General features: G+C 38.1%; 1 protein-coding gene across 1 annotated transcript in view; it reads right to left on the reverse strand.

Moving 5' to 3' along the window:
• The window catches only part of CACNA2D1 (calcium voltage-gated channel auxiliary subunit alpha2delta 1), a 416,604-nt gene that overhangs the window by 116,347 nt on the left and 281,960 nt on the right, over nucleotides 1–18,297 (reverse strand). Inside the window, exon 7 of the mRNA XM_063308113.1 lies at nucleotides 7,698–7,829. Coding sequence (XP_063164183.1) covers nucleotides 7,698–7,829 — 132 coding nt within the window. The remainder of the gene's footprint in view (nucleotides 1–7,697; nucleotides 7,830–18,297) is intronic.

Below are 18,297 nucleotides of genomic sequence, written 5' to 3' on the forward strand. Positions count from 1 at the left end.
TCAATAACATTTGAGTAACACGTATGATCACAGTGCCTGGTGCTAGGGCTAGGTATAGGAGACGCTGGGATTTTTTTTTTCTCCCCATTGTGCTGATAGTGCTTTAATTTAAAAGGAGTGTAGTCAATAAATTGCTGTTGATACTTCCATTTTCTAAAACACAAAGTGGGGTTTGTCCTAATAAATGAGGAACAGGAGACTGAAAGACCTCAAGGGAGGCTGGACAACACAGAAATTAAACAAATTTTAGTAACCAATGGGGAAAAAAAAATTGTGCTGCCTCCTGCAGTAGTATAATGAACTATTGATTTACAATTGCAACCTAATTACATCTGTAATTAAGAGCAATACCAAAGGACGAACTGTGAGAAATGTGGAATGGACCATATTTTGGCATCCACCAAAATTTAATCCAAGTTACTATATAAAGTTCATGTGGCCTGGGGTGTCTCAGTATTGTCAGTCATCTTTACACCCAACCCAGGTAAAACAAGTGCTGAAAGAGTGGGACTGGGTTTTCATAGACTACTAGAAAGGAGAGAGAACTGGGCCTATCAATTTCAAGCCTATTAGGTTATTGAATATTCCAGGGAAATGCTACGTAAAGAACCTCTTTGGGAAACTACTGGATAGGCTGAAAGAGGAGAACAATTTGGCAGAAGAACAAGCTAGCTCTGAGGACAAGAGATCAGTAGAAGACCAATGTCACAACCTATAGTACCTAGATCTTGCCGAAATATTCAAGGACGCCATTAGGGCTCCCCATGTAACCTTCAAAGGTATAAAATCAGATTTTGAAGAAAAGGCTGTGGAAATATTGGGACAATCTTCCAGTGACTGGTGGCATACTACACCCCAAACCAACATATGATCTCTCAGAATGACTTCATGTAGATATTTAAAAGTAGCAGGGGAGAGAACTGAGCCCCACAGAACTTCACAAATCAGTAGCCATCAGGATTACATCTTCTCCCCTGTTACTGACTGGAACTGCTTGCTGAGGAACCAATTTAAAACAGAGTTCCCAATCCCTAACCCTTGCCATCTATCCATGAGGATATCATAGTCAGTGGTATCAAAGTCTGCTGAGATTATCATTATTGGCCCTTGCAAACTGTCCATTTATGGGAGCACATCGCACTGAGATGTTTTCATGCCTGCATATTAAACCAGGGATGTCTTCCATTCAGGTTGAAACTCATTTCTATCATTCCCATTACTGGCTTAACTAATTTTCTCCGAAAGAATTGGGAGATTCTAATCTAGGATGGTTTCAGTTTGGCTGCCAAAAAGCACTGGAAGGAGCTTCATGTAATTTCAAGTTCTTTTCTCACCTTTTGATTGCACTTAGACCACTTGAAGAATAGTTATTGGATATTTATCTTCAAATGTATTAGCATGGGTCTTCCACTATTTAGGAAGAGTGTAGACAGGAGAGGTGTATCTCCAGCCAACTACATATTTAACCTCACATGAATAAACCAGAGAAGGGCATTTTACTGTCATGTGGCTCAGTGTTTTACCTTTAGCCCTCAGGAGAGATTTTTTTTTTAATATTCATACAGATTAAATGTTCTTTCCTATGTGCAAAAAGAATACATTCAGTAACATAAACGATTTGATACCCTTATATTATTTAAAGCTGATTCTTCCAATGATTTATATATCCCCTTTTATGGAGATATATAAGGGGAGGAAGAAAGGAAGATGGAGCAAGATGGATGGAGTAAGATTTAGCAGATCAATATGAAGAACTAATCATTAATGTTTGGGCTAGGCATTGATTGAATAAGCCAGTTAAATATATTAAGAGGTAATAACACTGCACTTGTTGACTCCTCAATGGTGGATTATGTTGTACATTTTTCCTCTCTCTTATTTCAATTTTAATATTTCTGTCTGATCTTAGAAAATAATGTGTTTTATCTAATCAAAATTACTTGTTTTTTTACCATTTCCCATAGAACCACTAAGGAAACTATATGGTCTCTCCCTCTCTAAAGGCAATCCAAGGAACATTTTTTATATGATCAATAGAAAAAAAGATGTCCATTAAGCATTTCATTCATTCTCCAAATGGTATCTGATGGCAAGATCTGGTATCGCAAGTACATTCCAAAAATGGATCAAGCAAGACAGAATCTATATCCATTTTAAGCTTCTGCCATCCCAGTCACTTCACAAAACTGAATAATCTCTTTCAATTAAAACTATGCCACTTCTTAAAATTTTCACTAAAGTGGGAATAAACAAGGAATGTGTGATTCGGTAGAAATTTGGTCAGCTGTACCATATGCACTATTTTGTTCTAACATGGAATTTTAAACTTTTTTTCTTTAATTTAAGAATGTATTTAAGAATGAATTTAATTTAATTTAAAGAATTTAATTTAATTTAAATTTAAATAAACATAAATTTAAATATTAAATTTATAAATAAAATTATCAATTAATTTAAATAAATAAATAAATAAACAAAATCTTAAATTTTAATTTAAACAAAGAATTTAATTTAACTTGAAGAATTTAATTTAACAATCTATTTAAAAATGTAACTCTCCCTGACATACAAAATTTGGATACTACTTCCTCAAATATTTCTAGCTGTTAACATAAATTCCACAACAAATTGTTTTTTCAATGTAAATTTCTATGATCTTGGGGGTGTGTGTGTGCAGATTTTCCCTGATGAAAATTGGCTCTAGAGAAAGTTTTGTTCTGATCTACTATAATAATTTCCCTTTGGAAGAAATCGTGCTCCTTCTCCCCCAAATAAGAACTCAGCACCAATTATTCCAAGATGGAAAAGTACTTGAAAATTCTCTTTGCTGACTGTTCATTGTTACTAACATGGCCTTTGTTCCAGAGGGAAAACACATGAGGTCTGCACAATCAGGACTTAGAGTTGTCAAAAATAGTGGTTCTTTAAAAATTATCATTATCATTTTTATTATTATTAAAATGGTTCTTTCTTTATAAACTGAACTGGGGAAAAATGTAAGAAAAAATAAGTGAGGACAATTTACATGAAGGAAAAAATGCACTGACAACTATACATGAACACATGGGGATTTTTGCAGACATATAACCAGAGAGAAATGGACATTAATAGACGTCTTTTAGTGGCATTTGTCATGCTGTGATGAAGTCTGTTTTAGTGGATGCTGAAAATCCAAATACCTGTAGGGTGAGCCTGTGAGGTGGGTCAAATCTTCCACGTATCTACAGGATTGTTAACAAAAGACTGGCAAGTGGAAATTAAGGAGGAGAGGAGAAATTCTCTTTAGTAGCAGTTTGCATTCTCCCTGCAAAGCAGCATGAAACACGACTGACTTTTCTGATGCCTTGACACAGTTGAGACTGATTGACCCTGCCCTATGCCAGCCATTTGTTGTAATTGATTTTCAAGACACGACTGATAAACTGTGTGCTGCTATAATCTAATCAAAAGGACACACGGAGATTGATATATATAACAGGATACATAATGTAAGAGGCACCAGGAGAAAGAATCTTAGATCAGTTCTCTGTGAGAATCACGAAAGAATTCCAAGCAATTTTAGAATGTTCCGACAAAATGCAGCCATTGGGTTTCTCTTCTCTGCTATAAATTGTCGCTGGTAAATTCACAGATATTGACATCGTTTGATAGAAGATACATGGTTTCTGTTTTTAATCATAAAGGATAATACAGTATGAACACAGGCCAGTGGGTACATTCTTAAGTTCTGGCCCATGAGATATCTTTTGATTTGAGGGGTGTGAATTGCCAAGACATGTCACCTTGCTTTGAAACAGCAAAATGTCTCATGCAGGGGCAATCTGTCTTACTAACAGCAAGGTCTCAGCATGCCCAGAAGTTCCTGTTACTAAGCAAAGCAGAAAGGCCATTCCTCTTAAAAAAGGGAACGATGCCTGAGCCTGTGCTGACTTTTTCCAATAGGGAGTAAAATGAATTGAGACAAATAGCTATGACAAGGGATGAAACTATAATCCAAATGGAAAAATTAAAAATAAGTAAATCCCCAGGTCCAAATGGCATGTACCCAAGGGTTCCTAAAGAATTAAAATATGAAATTGATGGTCTTCTGACAATCTCAGGAGGCCCTGCTCACAGCCACTCTCCCTTAGTCACCCCCTCCTTGGGTTACTGTAATGTGTTCAATATGGGGCTGCTTTTGGAAAACATTTAGAAGCTATAGCTGGTAAAAAAAAAAAATGGTGGCCCAGGCAGTGATGGCTGTATTCCAATATATTCAAGAGTAGATAGGAGAAAAGATTACTGCAGATGCTGACTGCAGTCAGGAAATCAGAAGACGTTTAATCCTTGGGAGAAGAGCAATGACAAATCTTGATAAAATAGTTAAGAGCAGAGACATCACACTGACAACAAAGGTCCGCATCGTTAAAGCAATGGTGTTCCCCGTAGTAACATATGGCTGCGAGAGCTGGACCATAAGGAAGGCTGAGAGAAGGAAGATCGATGCTTTGGAACTGTGGTGTTGGAGGAAAATTCTGAGAGTGCCTTGGACTGCCAGAAAATCAAACCAGTCCATCCTCCAGGAAATAAAGCCAGACTGCTCACTGGAGGGAATGATATTAAAGGCAAAACTGAAATACTTTGGCCACATAATGAGAAGACAGGACACCCTGGAGAAGATGCTGATGCTAGGGAGAGTGGAAGGCAAAAGGAAGAGGGGCTGACCAAGGGCGAGGTGTATGGATGATATTCTAGAGGTGACGGACTCATCCCTGGGGGAGCTGGGGGTGTTGACGACCGACAGGAAGTTCCGGCGTGGGCTGATCCATGAAGTCACGAAGAGTCGGAAGCGACTGAACAAATAAACAACAAAATGAACTGTGCAGAACATAACAACTTTTTTTTTTCAAGAATCTTTTCTGGAGGTCCTCAAAAGACTAATGTTATAGCACATAATATGGAAGGAGAGGAAGAAAGATAATAGTTGTTAGACAGTTGAAAGGCAGAACTTAGTCATCTGCAAATCACTCAGAGATACATATACTAGGATCCTAATTGTACCCCTCTTTCTCTTTCTCAAACTAATAGACATAAAGTATGTACTGTATGTGTTTCACCCTATACAACATCTCCACTTGGCAATGAAGACATTGACCTGGTGGATAGCTGCTTCCTTTGGGGATCAACTGTCAACAGTAAAGGAACCAGCAGGCAAGCAATACACCACTGACTAGCGCTTAGTAGAGTAGCAATGAAGTCCTTGGAAAAGATGCCAGGATTTGTAGATAATATATGAAGTGTGCAGGCAATGGTTTTCCCTTTCATCACACTTTATGGAATAGAAAGTTGGACTTCAAAAAAGCAGGGCAGAAAGAGCATTGATGCTTTTGAACTTTGATGTTGCAGAAGACTCCTGAGAAAACACCGATAGTCAAGAAAATGAACAAATGGATAATTGAACAAATCATCCCAGAGTTCTCACCCGAGGAATAAATGATCAGCCTCAAATTAGACTGCTTCAGACACATCATGTGAACACCTAGCTCTCTAGAGAGGTCTGTAATGCTGGAAAAGGGGGAAGGAAAGAGGAGACGATGATGACCAGCAGGAAGGTAGATGGATGCAATTACAGAGGCAATGCGTGCAGTGTTGGAAGACCTGAAAGACCAGGTTAGGAACAAATTCTCCCTGAGAAAATCTACCTATGTGGTCACTAAATTGTTAGACACCACCCAGACTCATGTTGAGTTGGGCAGCTTTATAAAATCCAGTAATTTTTAAAAAAACAAACTCAGTCAGTCAGTCAGCCAACCATACTTCACCGATAGGAAAACAGGAGAAAGCACAGGAAATCACTGTATTATTCAATACATAAGTTATATGAATTCCATGTTATGCAAGGAATATAAATTATAGCAGCTCCCACATTTGCATATCTGCAAAATGAGGGCTGGCTTTTTTGCATGGGCAAATATGGCAGGTGAGTTCTAAAAAAGATAACTGGCAGAAGGGATCTAGAAACAGAACTGTCTCTCCATAAATCTGCCTTTTGAAAACATTTAGGGGGATCTGCCCTGCCAAGTAATACAAGATACATGTGTATATGTGTATGTGTATGTACAGTATATATATACAGTGTGTGTGTGTGTGTATGTAGTCATATTCACCATATGAAATCTCAAATGGATATTCAAGTTACGGTAAAATCAGTTCTGCAAACTAGAACTGATTTAAATCAATAACTGAATCAACTTTAAGCATGGTTTAATTTTTCCTACCAATTCATTAGCAAAGTTGAGATGGATTTTTTTTTCAAAAACTGCCAACTGAATTTTAAAAAGAGAGATTAAAGAAACCATCATCATCATCATCATCATCATCATCATCATCCACACCTGCTTTTCATTATTCCCATCCACGGGGAAAAAAAAATCTATTTGGAGACCCAGCCTTAGAGACTTGGTAGAAATAAATGAGACAAACAATTTATTAGGCTCAAGTTGTTTTGGGGACTTATAGGATATTCAATACTTTTACTATGCAAAATGGGATTATAATGAACTTTAATAATTCAGAGTTCCTCCAATGTTCTTCCACTAGAGATAACTCAAATTAGATTTCAAGGAACCTGAAGCACCAATTAAGAATTATGTAAATTATATGCATAAGTGTAAATTTAATTTCCATAAGTTTATTGGGGGGCGTTGTTATGTTTTCCTTCTCTACCCTCCTCCCCTCCCTGGTCATTTCATGAGTTTTCTGCAATAACTAAGATGATGAAAAAGCAAAACAGAAGGAAACATTTGGACTTCCCAAGAGCAGATAGGGAGAAAAGTGATATATGCAGACCCTTCCAATCTTCCTTGGTTTCTCAGTCTCAAAGCAAGATTTGTTTCTGCAACAGTGAGTTCTACAAACTGCAATTTAACGTTGATAATTTTTAGAACCAAATTCACACCAGAAAATCAAATTGCTACCTGCAACAGACTAGATAGAAATGCTTAGTTCCGAGGGGGAAAAAGGTTGCTTGTTTTTTTTAAAAGAACCCTTTAAAGACTATTCAACTAACTGCATTAGATGAGCCTCCTAGAACACATAAATTGAGTGGAAACTACCAATGGCCTGAAGATACTGAAAATGTACTCAGATTAAAATGAATTACTACAGTACATCCTCTAAAGGGAGAAACAGATATACAGCATGTATAAAGCAACATTGTTTGTTCCTTATTCCTCAGTTTCAACTTCAGTAGATGAACCGTAGCCTTCAGGGGCACTGAAGACAGTTCAGAGCAACCCTTCTTATGACACAGTTGTGCTGCTTTTTAATTTAACTAAGCAAAATTGCCTATCTGGCTGCTGATTCAAGCATCGTCGGCCAGCCCCCTGACTGCTCTTATGACTGCGATATAGGAGAAGGGTGCCGACAGACAAAAGCTAATGCACTTCTTGAAATGTCGCATGACTCCATCAGAGATCTCATCTCATTTTGTGAAGAGGCTGGAGTTAATTAAATATCTGGGAAGCTTCACTTTCTTCCCACACCACTTTTAATACTTCTGATTCTTGTGGCTATTCAGAGAGTCCTACATCAGGAAGCAAACCATCTGCTCGTTCCCCCCGCCCCATTAAAAATAAGTCCAGTGATTTCTATGGAAAGAGACTAGAGAGAAGGGAAGCACATGAAAAGGAATATTGACTGCCAAGACAGCAAATTACCTGGGTAATATCTAGCGAGGCCAGTCGCGCTGCCAAAAACTTGCCACAGCAAACTTTGATCTTCCTCTCTGTTCTTCTTAAAGACTTCATCTAAGGCACCTGTCCAGTTCAGTTCATTCAACACGATTGTAGCTGCAAAGGACATGAGAAAATAAAATACATTTGGTACGATAAAGGTGCAGTTGTATTTGTAATATGCCATACATAAAAACATGTTCATCAAACAAATACTGGGTGCTCTTCATTTTTTTTTTTTTAATGGGGAACTATGTGCCGTGCTTTAGAGAAGACAGTTGAGTTTGGCTAGCAAGCTCTGCCTGAAGGTGTGCCCAGTTTTAGCCTGGCTTAAAGATTAAAAATCTTTAAGCAAGGAGCAAGGAGCAAGGAGAACAATCAGCAAAGGCATATCTGGTTACTTTTGTTTATCTACTTTTTTGTGATGCTTTTCTTCATGTTGATGCTCTCTACTTTACCATATTTCTCCAGTGCTATTGTTATTTTTGTTGGCTGTGCTTTTGGAAATGTGTGCGTGTTTATTCTTTTTTTTTAATAGTGCATTTATCTTAATATATATCCTATCTTCTTCTTCTTCTTCTTCTTCTTCTTCTTCTTCTTCTTCTTCTTCTTCTTCTTCTTCTTCTTCTTCTTCTTCTTTTCCTTCTCCTCCTCCCCTCCTCCCTTCAGGAATTCAAACAAGTTGAGAGTAATTCATAAAGCTTTTAAAATGCTTAGTGAAATAAAAAAGGGTTTTCATTTTGCAGAAGGTAGTAGTAGGTTGTTTCACAGTTAGTAAGACCAATAGCTTCCAGATCTAAGCATCCAAAATCTTGAGGACCACAAGATGGCAGCCAAGAGATACAGGAAAGTCATTATGTCCAGAAGCAAAGAGGTCTGACTTTCTTATAATAATCCAGCCTTTAGCCATAGGTCTCAAATCTGATCTTATCTTTGAGGAGGACCTCCAAACTGTATATCCTCTTAATGGAGAGCTAAACCAGAGAATACAACTCTGGATTCTTTGATCATAGCCTATTCACATATAAAAATATAAAGTAATGCCACCAATGTTTTGCATCAACTGCAAGGGTTAATGCAGGTCCCAATTTCTGGAGGGATGTTAAATTAATAAAAGAGGTTCCACAGGGACTAAGGAAAAGACAGAAGAGGAGAATATAGCATTAAATGTAACATTAGACTTATAAAGCCAGCTTGGGACCAAAATCCAAGAGTGTGCTCATTACTGTAAGTTGACAGTGTTTTCATGTTTATGGATGTGATCATTTGCAGGGAGATCAGCTGTGTGCACATTAATATTCATAGGCTGGGCCAGCTTCAGAATTAACTTGAAATACAAAAAAAAAATTATATTCATATGCATGATCGGGTAAGCACTAAATGGCTAAAGGCAGAGGAAGTCTAATTCCTAAACTGACTCTGGCCAATTCTTGGGCTACTTATACAAAAAAAATAACATTAGTATGTGGCTTTTATTATTTTATTTTTCAGGCAAAGCAGATTGAAGGGTTTTTTTTAGGGCTGAGACTGTTTCCCAAGACTACTGCATTAATAATTGATGGAACAAACAATTAATGCTTAATTACAATATTGATAAATAGCTATTCCTTTCATTCTCCTTTAAATGCCTCCTTTACAACCCAAAATAACTCACTCATGCTAGGCAACAGCTGGCAGTCACTTAATTGGAACAGAACTAGGTTTTACTCATCAGATGGAGCTTTATCAATTTCTTTTTTCTTTTCTTTCCTGATGGCGTTCCAAAGTTGGAGGTAAACAGGTTGTAAAGCTGACAAACTATACATTCATTAACAAAGGATTAAAGAAAAGTGAGTCATGGAAAAGTAAATATGCATGCACTTTTTCCCTTTCCCTCACCTTCAATTATGAATTCACAAACAGCCGCCTTCAAAATACACCATTATTTATTCATAAGACTTTTGGTTTCCATTTATGTGGGAACCATAAAAAATCTAAATAGGAGCCAAGCAGCTCAGCTGAACAATAAGAAAAAGCTAAAGCATCATAATACAAGGATTAGTCCCTAAGCAGCATCCCCTCTTGCTAATGTGGAAGTGAGCCAGTCACAGAACTTATCATTAATATCTAACTGTTTTGAGAAACTCATTTTTTTATTAATTGCTAAAACCTTGGGTGGGCACTTTAACCACAAGCAATTTCCGACCAGAAAAGAAATCAACTGTAATTTTCAAGGAAGCAGAACTGGGAATGTAAGAGTTATCTCAGAATTGGCCACTTGAAATTAATAAAATACACACACCATCTCTCTGACTCACAACCCAAGTACGTACTGTAAACCCAAGAATGGACTAGCTGAGTGGGCATTTTAAAAACCCCTGTATTTGATTGTAAACAGGGACATCCGAGGAGGGGTGTCACACACCATATTGCAGATTTTCACACACACACACATACACACACACAGGCATGGGTGTTTCTGATTGTGAACTGAGTCTCCTTGTTTAATATGGTGAATAATCTGCATTTATTTGGTGAAGGTAAGCAAGCTGGTTGGTATCTTACTTTTTCTAATAGCCCATGATTACATTGAAAATAAGCTTACTTAACAGCTGGTATTTACATATCAAACAATTTTCATAAAGCATGTAATAAATTCTTTAGGTTCATAATTGTATAATACTTCCAGCTGATGTTTGTTTTTGCTGTTACTGCTAAGCTCTGAATTCTATTGAGATGACATACAGATCATTAACAAATGTTGGGAAACAGCCCGTTTTAACATTAGAAACTCTTTCCAAAATCAGCTCCTAGATTTAATTTAATATGCAAGAAAGAAATATATCTGCCAAAAGTAAGATTTGCAACAATTCATAATACCAGACAACAAAATCCATAAAATGCATCTGTTTAACCTAAATAAAGTAACAGTACATATTATTACAATAAATGGCATTAATATCTAACAGTTGTATAAAAATGTATGAACGTAAGGTATAAGACTCACATCAATTAAGAAGAGTTGGTTTAAGATTCTAATCTGGTGTCTTTCCAAAAAAAAAATAGATTATAATCTTTTTTTCCCCCCAATAATCCAGCAAGTTTTTCAGAAGTTATTTCAAAACAGATTGATTCCAAATTTTAGGAGTAGAATTCAAAAACACATTGACAATTTAAATCCCAACTCCTTTGCTAAAATCTGATTAACCACATTAAGAATATTAAATCAATATGAAACAACCGGAAAGCATAACAAAAGTCAGGTGTGTTTGCATTCCTTTGAATTTATTATATCTTCAGCATAAAAAGGTTAATAAATAACTTGCTTTAAACATCTCTTGAGAGATCCAGTAAACTACCCCTCCCCCACCAAGACAAAACAAAACAAAACAAAAAGATGAATAAGTCATTGTAAGAGACATATTTAGCATCCTTTAAAACTTCAGGCCACTGACCTGTTAAAATCTGATACTCCAATTTTGGAGGGTACATTTATTGTAAATTATCAATATTTATCATAATGAGATTCTTCAATTGTTATATAAATGAATTAGTTCTTTGTTTTAAAAGGTTTTCTAATGTTCTCAAAATTATAAGGGATTCTGAGGCTGCCAAAGCATCTGGACCAAAGTGGAAAACTAACAGATATTTTAAATGAATATATCACCATTGAGCAATTTAAGCAAGCAATGTTGATAATACGTACTTATAGCCTTAATCATATATGGTTTTCAAAGCTGATTTTTAATTAACGTTCTTTTTCTTTCTTCGTCAAAAACATTGCTAAAACTGAGAATCCCCAGGAGCTTGTGCACATAACCTTCAGCATAATTTTTTGAGATTTGCTCGCTTTTATCATATTCTTAAATACTGTTAAAATCACTTTTGTCATATTTTAAAACTTTACTGATATGACATTCTGGCTGGGGAATTCTGGGGGTTGAAGTCCACACACCTGCCAATGTTTCTAAGGTTGAGAAACACTATGATATGACATCACTAGACATTTTTGACTAGACATATTCTAGTTGCATAAAAAATCCCTGAAAAAGAGACAATTCATTATTTTTTCAAGAAACTGTAGGTCTAAAGCAATCACATGACAAACAGAGATGAGAAATGCATATTTCCTGTCTTTGCTTGGGAAAGACAGTCAAGTCTTACAGAATGTCCATAAAACTTTAATCTTCATGTGCTAAAAAATTAACCCGGGATGCTGATTTTGCTAAGTGAACCAAGAAAGTACCCTGGATTTTGGACAGAATAGTTTTCATTCTTTTCTACTAATTTTACTGAAGTATTTAGCTACTGAGTCTCTTGTGGTGGCAGTATTGCAACCGAAACTCTCCCCACGACCCGAGTTCTATCCCAGCGGAAGCTGGATTCTCGGGTAGCCGGCTCAGGTTGACTCAGCCTTCCATCCTTCCGAGGTTGGTAAAATGAGCACCCAGCTTGCTGGGGAAGGTGACGACTGGGGAAGGCAATGGCAAACCACCCCACTCTATAGTCTGCCAAGAAAACGTCGCAAAAGTGACATCCCCCCATAGGGTCAGACATGGCTTGGTGCTTGCACAGGGGACCTTTCACCTTCCACCATTTAGCTTTTGCCCTTGATTTTGCTAGTGATTCCTACTGTACCTAAGAATCACGGCCATTGCCGTGATTCAGTTTTCATTTAGAAATGCAGTCAGAAAATTAATGCATTCTACTCCCTTAAAAGAAGGGACGCGGTGGCGCTGCGGGTTAAACCGCTGAGCTGCCGATCGGAAGGTCGGCGGCTCGAATCCGCATGACGGGGTGAGCTCCCATTGCTAGTTCCAGCTCCTGCTCACCTAGCAGTTCGAAAACATGCAAATGTGAGTAGATCAATAGGTACCGCTTCGGCGGGAAGGTAACGGCATTCCGAGTCATCATGCTGGCCACATGACCCGGAAAAGTGTCTACGGACAACGCCGGCTCTAAGGCTTAGAAACGGAGATGAGCACCGCCCCCTAGAGTCGGACACGACTGGACTTTACGTCAAGGGAAACTTTTACCTTTACCTTACTCCCTTAAAAGCAGAACTTTAAAAAAAGTGTTTTGATTATTTATTCAAGGTATAAGTCTCCTGTCTGCATGGAAAGATATTGTTTGAAATGCCTAGCAGTTATTTACTACATCCGAAAAGATGTCATATGAAGCAACTCCAATAGACTGGATGAAAGAGAAAGGATCTTCTCTGCCATTAATTCATTAAGAGAGAGATTGCATTCTACTGTAGTGCAATAAGGAACACAGCATTCTCATCTCACGTTCAGGGAGATTAGCCTCTAAGCACATTGTGTGTCATACTTATTACTGTGAATCAGAAGGAGTCTGGTAGCACCTTTTCAGACTAACAAATGAAAAAGCATGAGCTTTTATGAGCTTCAGTTCACCTTGTCAGCTGCCATGAATATTTCTAGAAATATATACTGTATAACGCATAGTCTCTGTGTGCATAAACAAGCTAGCTCCTGCAGTTACTGGAATACCCAACTCCCTTGAAAAAGTATGCTTTTGCATCATTATTTTTTTTTTTCCCAATAGTTAAAATACATTGCTCTACATTGTCTTAGGAGAAAATGCATCCAAATCAATCAATAAATAAGCAGGTTGACCTCTGCAGTAAAATACCACACAGCAAAATGTCACATACGTAGCTGATGTGTTGTAGCGTATTCATCTGTCATATTTTACAGAAATAAATTCTGTTACCACAAAAAATAAAAATCTATAGTATCCAAAAGAATTCATCATATCACACTGTTAAAAAAAAAGATAAGGGACAATCTCAGAAATAAAATTTACAACTTTGCATCTGTCTAAAACACAACATAAATAGTGAAGTTCCTTGTGCTAAATTTGTCATTCGTTCTTACATCCTGGCTTAGGATGCATTACAGGTAACATTATTACAGAATAATACCATCTTCTAGTCCAACCCCCTGCCCAAGCCCAAGGCAGGAATCCTCATACCATCTTGGACAAGTGGTTGTCCAATCTTTTCTTGAAAACTTCCAGCAATGGAGCACCCACAACTCCAGGAGGCAAGCTCTTCCACTGCTTAATGGTTCTCAGTGTCAGGAAATTCCTCCTTATTTCCAAGCTGGATCTCCCTCTGACGAGCTTCCACCCACTGCTTCTTGTCCTACTCTCAGGTGCTATGGAGAAAAAGTTGATGCCCTCTTCCCTGTGGCAGACCTTCAAGTATTGCAAGACTATACATAGACATGTCTCCCCTCAGTCTTCTCCTTGTTAAGCTAAGCATACCTAGTTCCTTTAGCTGTTCTTCATAGGATTTAGCCTCCAGACCCCTTAGCATCTTCGCTGCTCTTCTCTGCACTCTTTCTAGGGCCTCAATCATCATTATTGTATGCATGTCAGTGTAAAAACCTGAATCAGAACCAAGAATGAGTTCTATCATCCAACCCCAACATCCACCACCTAGTACAAGGAATGCTTCCATTTGCTTTCAGAAATGGAAACTTTTTATCTTCTATTGACAGGTCTGTGTTAGCTATAATACAGCAGAGCAAGCAGCTTTCTCAAATATCCCATGCTGTCAAGAACAGCTTCTGCAAGTGATGATCAGTGATTTTATTGGAAAATAGGAAAGTCTCCTAGCAATCCAGCATTCATTGTTTACCCACAGGTCTCTTTCCAAGTGAGCCCGCAGGCTGTGTTTTGCTGTTGTCTAATTTCTCCTCTTTGTAGCTGCCTCACTACAGAATTGAGATACCAAGAGGCAAAAGTTCCAGATCCACACAAGCACTGTGACAAGGCTCAGGGCTGTAGGTCCAAGAATCAGGACTACGCAATCTACCACACTTATTTTTGTAAGAAAAACCACTCATGCAATCAGCAGCATCCGTAGAAGCAGCATTCTTCCATGAGCTCCATTCTTTTGAGGCATGCATGTGACATATATGGGGGGGGTGCATCACAACTCTACAACACTACTTCCATCATTCTGCCTCTCCCAGTGGGTGCTGCTGCATGGACTTCATCTGAGGGTTCTGAAAAGCTTCTGACAACAGGATCCTGAGTCTTCTAAAAGAGGAGGATTAAAATTAACTTAATTCACATTGTGTTTTGTTACATGCCCAAGGAATCAACCATCATGATGCAAGGACCATTTGCTTGGGTGGGGGAGAGAAGTATAATCAGAAAGCCAACTCTACATAAAGGTGAGCTGCCAAGGATGAGCCTGTTCACATGACAAGGGGTAGAAATATGCTAGTGGGGCATATGGTGGGGAGGAGGGAAAGAGGGACAGTTTTAACTGTTGATCCATGCCCAGTAGCTGCACAAAACAGGGGCTCAACCCTATAACAAGATGTGCCCTGAACTAAATAAATAATCAAACACTACATGATAAACCCTTGGAAAGTGTTGTGAAGTTCTCACGACAACCAAACAAACCTTGATAATCTGAAGAGATGTAAAGCTTCTCATCTTAGATTTAACAAAATGGAAAGTCCTTGACTGAAACCTCACGACAGAAATCAAATGCAAAGGTACAAACTAAATTGCAGTTAAAATTACACAAAAGGAATAAAATCAATATTTTGTTGTTTATTCGTTCAGTCGCTTCTGACTCTTCGTGACTTCATGGACCAGCCCACGCCAGAGCTTCTTGTCGGTCGTCAACACCCCCAGCTCCCCCAGGGACGAGTCCGTCACCTCTAGAATGTCATCCATCCACCTTGCCCTTGGTCGGCCCCTCTTCCTTTTGCCTTCCACTCTCCCTAGCATCAGCATCTTCTCCAGGGTGTCCTGTCTTCTCATTATGTGGCCAAAGTATTTCAGTTTTGCCTTTAATACCATTCCCTCAAGTGAGCAGTCTGGCCTTATTTCCTGGAGGATGGACTGGTTTGATCTTCTGGCAGTCCAAGGCACTCTCAGAATTTTCCTCCAACACCACAGTTCAAAAGCATCAATCTTCCTTCTCTCAGCCTTCCTTATGGTCCAGCTCTCGCAGCCATATGTTACTACGGGGAACACCATTGCTTTAACATTGCTTTGTTGTCAGTAATCAATATACACCCTAATATATTTACAATTGGAATGAACGTACATTTTACATAATTACTTAAGAATCTGAAAAGCCTGCACCCCAACAACAAAGAGGGAGACATCCACAGACTAACCTAGTTTCATATGATGAGCGAAAATCTGCACCTACCAGAACACATGGGGAGCATAATTTGTAGTGAACTTGAAGACTGTGATGAAGCCATCTGCCAGTGTCAACATTTTCAAATTATGCATAGTATATATTTTTGTATCACTTTTTAAGTACCTCTTCCTTTTCTCTTCACCATGCATCACATTTATTTTCATCTTGAGGAGCTCCAGCTTGTCACTCCCTATTCCTTCCCATTTCACATCCATCATAGCCAAAGAAAAGAATTTTGTCAGTTCTCTCACACCTCTCTTTATATTGATGGGCATCACTCAAGTCAAATAGATCCTTTCCTCAGATCACTTGCATTGCCTTGAAGAGTATGCCATGAAGCCATTCATACCAAGTTTGTACCAATTCATATTGATGAGATTTTCAGCTCGTCTGCATTTGGGGCATTTTTTATGAACTGTCATCGAAGGAAGCCATGCTTTGAGGGCAAACCACAAACTGATGAAAGCCAATTGCAATCTGTGTTTCTCTCTCCCCTTCTCTCCTAAAATAAGTCCTCTTCCATCTAACCACAGCACAAACCTGGCAAGCTACTTTTTCTGCCATGTCTCCAGGCCTTTATCTCTTCTCCAGTCAATGAGTGAGACACACATAAGTCATTCTTAACTGCACTGGCTTTAAAGTATTTTATCTTATTCTGACACCACCCAAGGACAGACACCCAGCTATGTAAAATCTATATAAATGATGTAAAAAGGTCATCATCCATGACCTTGGAGAAAATTGAGAAGACTGCCGTGGCTTGAAACACAAGCAATAGAGACAGGATAGAGATGATTGGCAATGAAGTCAATGCTTCTCATGCTGGTATAGGTTTCCACTGACTCAGGAACTGCGCAACTTGGTAGTGGAAAAAGGTCCTCAAGAAGAAAGCAAAGAAACTGAACAGGTGGAACCAGACACACACACATGCCAACAAGCTGGAACAGATATGGCATCAGACAAGGGCCAGGATACCAAAAGTGAGAAAGCATGAGAGCAAACACAGAGAAGGATAAAGAACAACTTTCCCCTTTGCTAAAGGGGTGGGGGGTTTTAAATCTTCCCAAGTGAAGCAGAACAAACTGGAGTTAACTTACACCAACACCAACACACACACACAGAACTCAAAGCTTCATAATATATACTGTACATTTCACTTGTTTATAAGTATGACATTATCCTGAAACCAAAGCTGAAAGCTGAAGTTTACCAAACCCAAGTTAACCTGCAGGGGTATCCATGGAGCAGGGGTCCAAAACTTCAAAATGGTGGCTGCAACTGCAAGAGGTCTTGACCTTTTTGTGTATGTGCTATGCATGAAATGCATGTTGAAAACAAGAGGGACAGAGCATTATTCATGCACTTGTGGTCACTCCCTTGAGTTTAATTTTTTTCCTCCCCAACCAATGCCCCTGATAACTTGTGTCATAACTCTGTACTGCTTCAAAAGTTATTTGGAAGAAGAGCTTCAGATCTGGCACAAACACAGTACCTCTCAGTTATTCAACCTGTCTTTTGGGGGGACTTTTGCACAAGCCTGGTGGGGGATACAGCTGCTTTAATGAGTCAACTCATTAAATGTAATGAGATTATTAAAGCAACTGCATCTTTCTTACCTCTTCCCAGGGACAAAAGCCTGGTGATGTCCCTGAGATGCCCATATAATTTCTTTGTCAACACTCAGGAAGTGGTTTGAAATTGCTTTCTTCCAAGATTTTATTTTTCCAGTCCTGCCTAGAAATTTCAGATTCTCTGCAAGTCCCCCTTCCAAGAACTAACCAGATCTGACCTACTTAGCTTTCAATCTCAGACCAGGTCAGTTAGATGTAATCACCTGCCAAGGCAAGAAAATACTGACATTTAGAATCTAAATCCAGATGCATCATAAATTCTTATTCAATAATATTTTGGATGTTTGAAGCAGGATGCAGAAAACCATCGACAAGGAAAATGGACCAAATACCTATAAAGGACATTTATAACAACTTTATGCAATTTTGCATAATAAATCTAAAGTATTTCAAAAATAATATGCAAGATGTAGAATATTCTATGAGTCATGCATAAAAGCTGTAGGAATGGTTAATTGGGACTTTAAAGAGAATTGGATAAATTCATTTAGAATTAATTTTTCATTAATATTTCTTCAGGCCAAGATAATCTTCCTTTTTAAAAAATTGCTCTAGGTGCATTTTAACTACTTTTTAAAGAAAAAGGATAATGATACAATCTTCTCATCCAATTCAGTGTCATATCACTAGGGGTATTACTCTATTATTCAGACTTGTTATTCCTGTCAGTGGAAAAAAATTACTTATATATCTGATGTCTGCAAACTTTTGGAATAGATCCTTGATATATATTTTTCATAAATCCCACCATCTTAGCACTTATAGAATAAATTTC

The sequence above is a fragment of the Candoia aspera genome, chromosome 7, assembly GCF_035149785.1.
Source record: "Candoia aspera isolate rCanAsp1 chromosome 7, rCanAsp1.hap2, whole genome shotgun sequence".
NCBI classification, from domain to species: Eukaryota; Metazoa; Chordata; class Lepidosauria; order Squamata; family Boidae; genus Candoia; species Candoia aspera.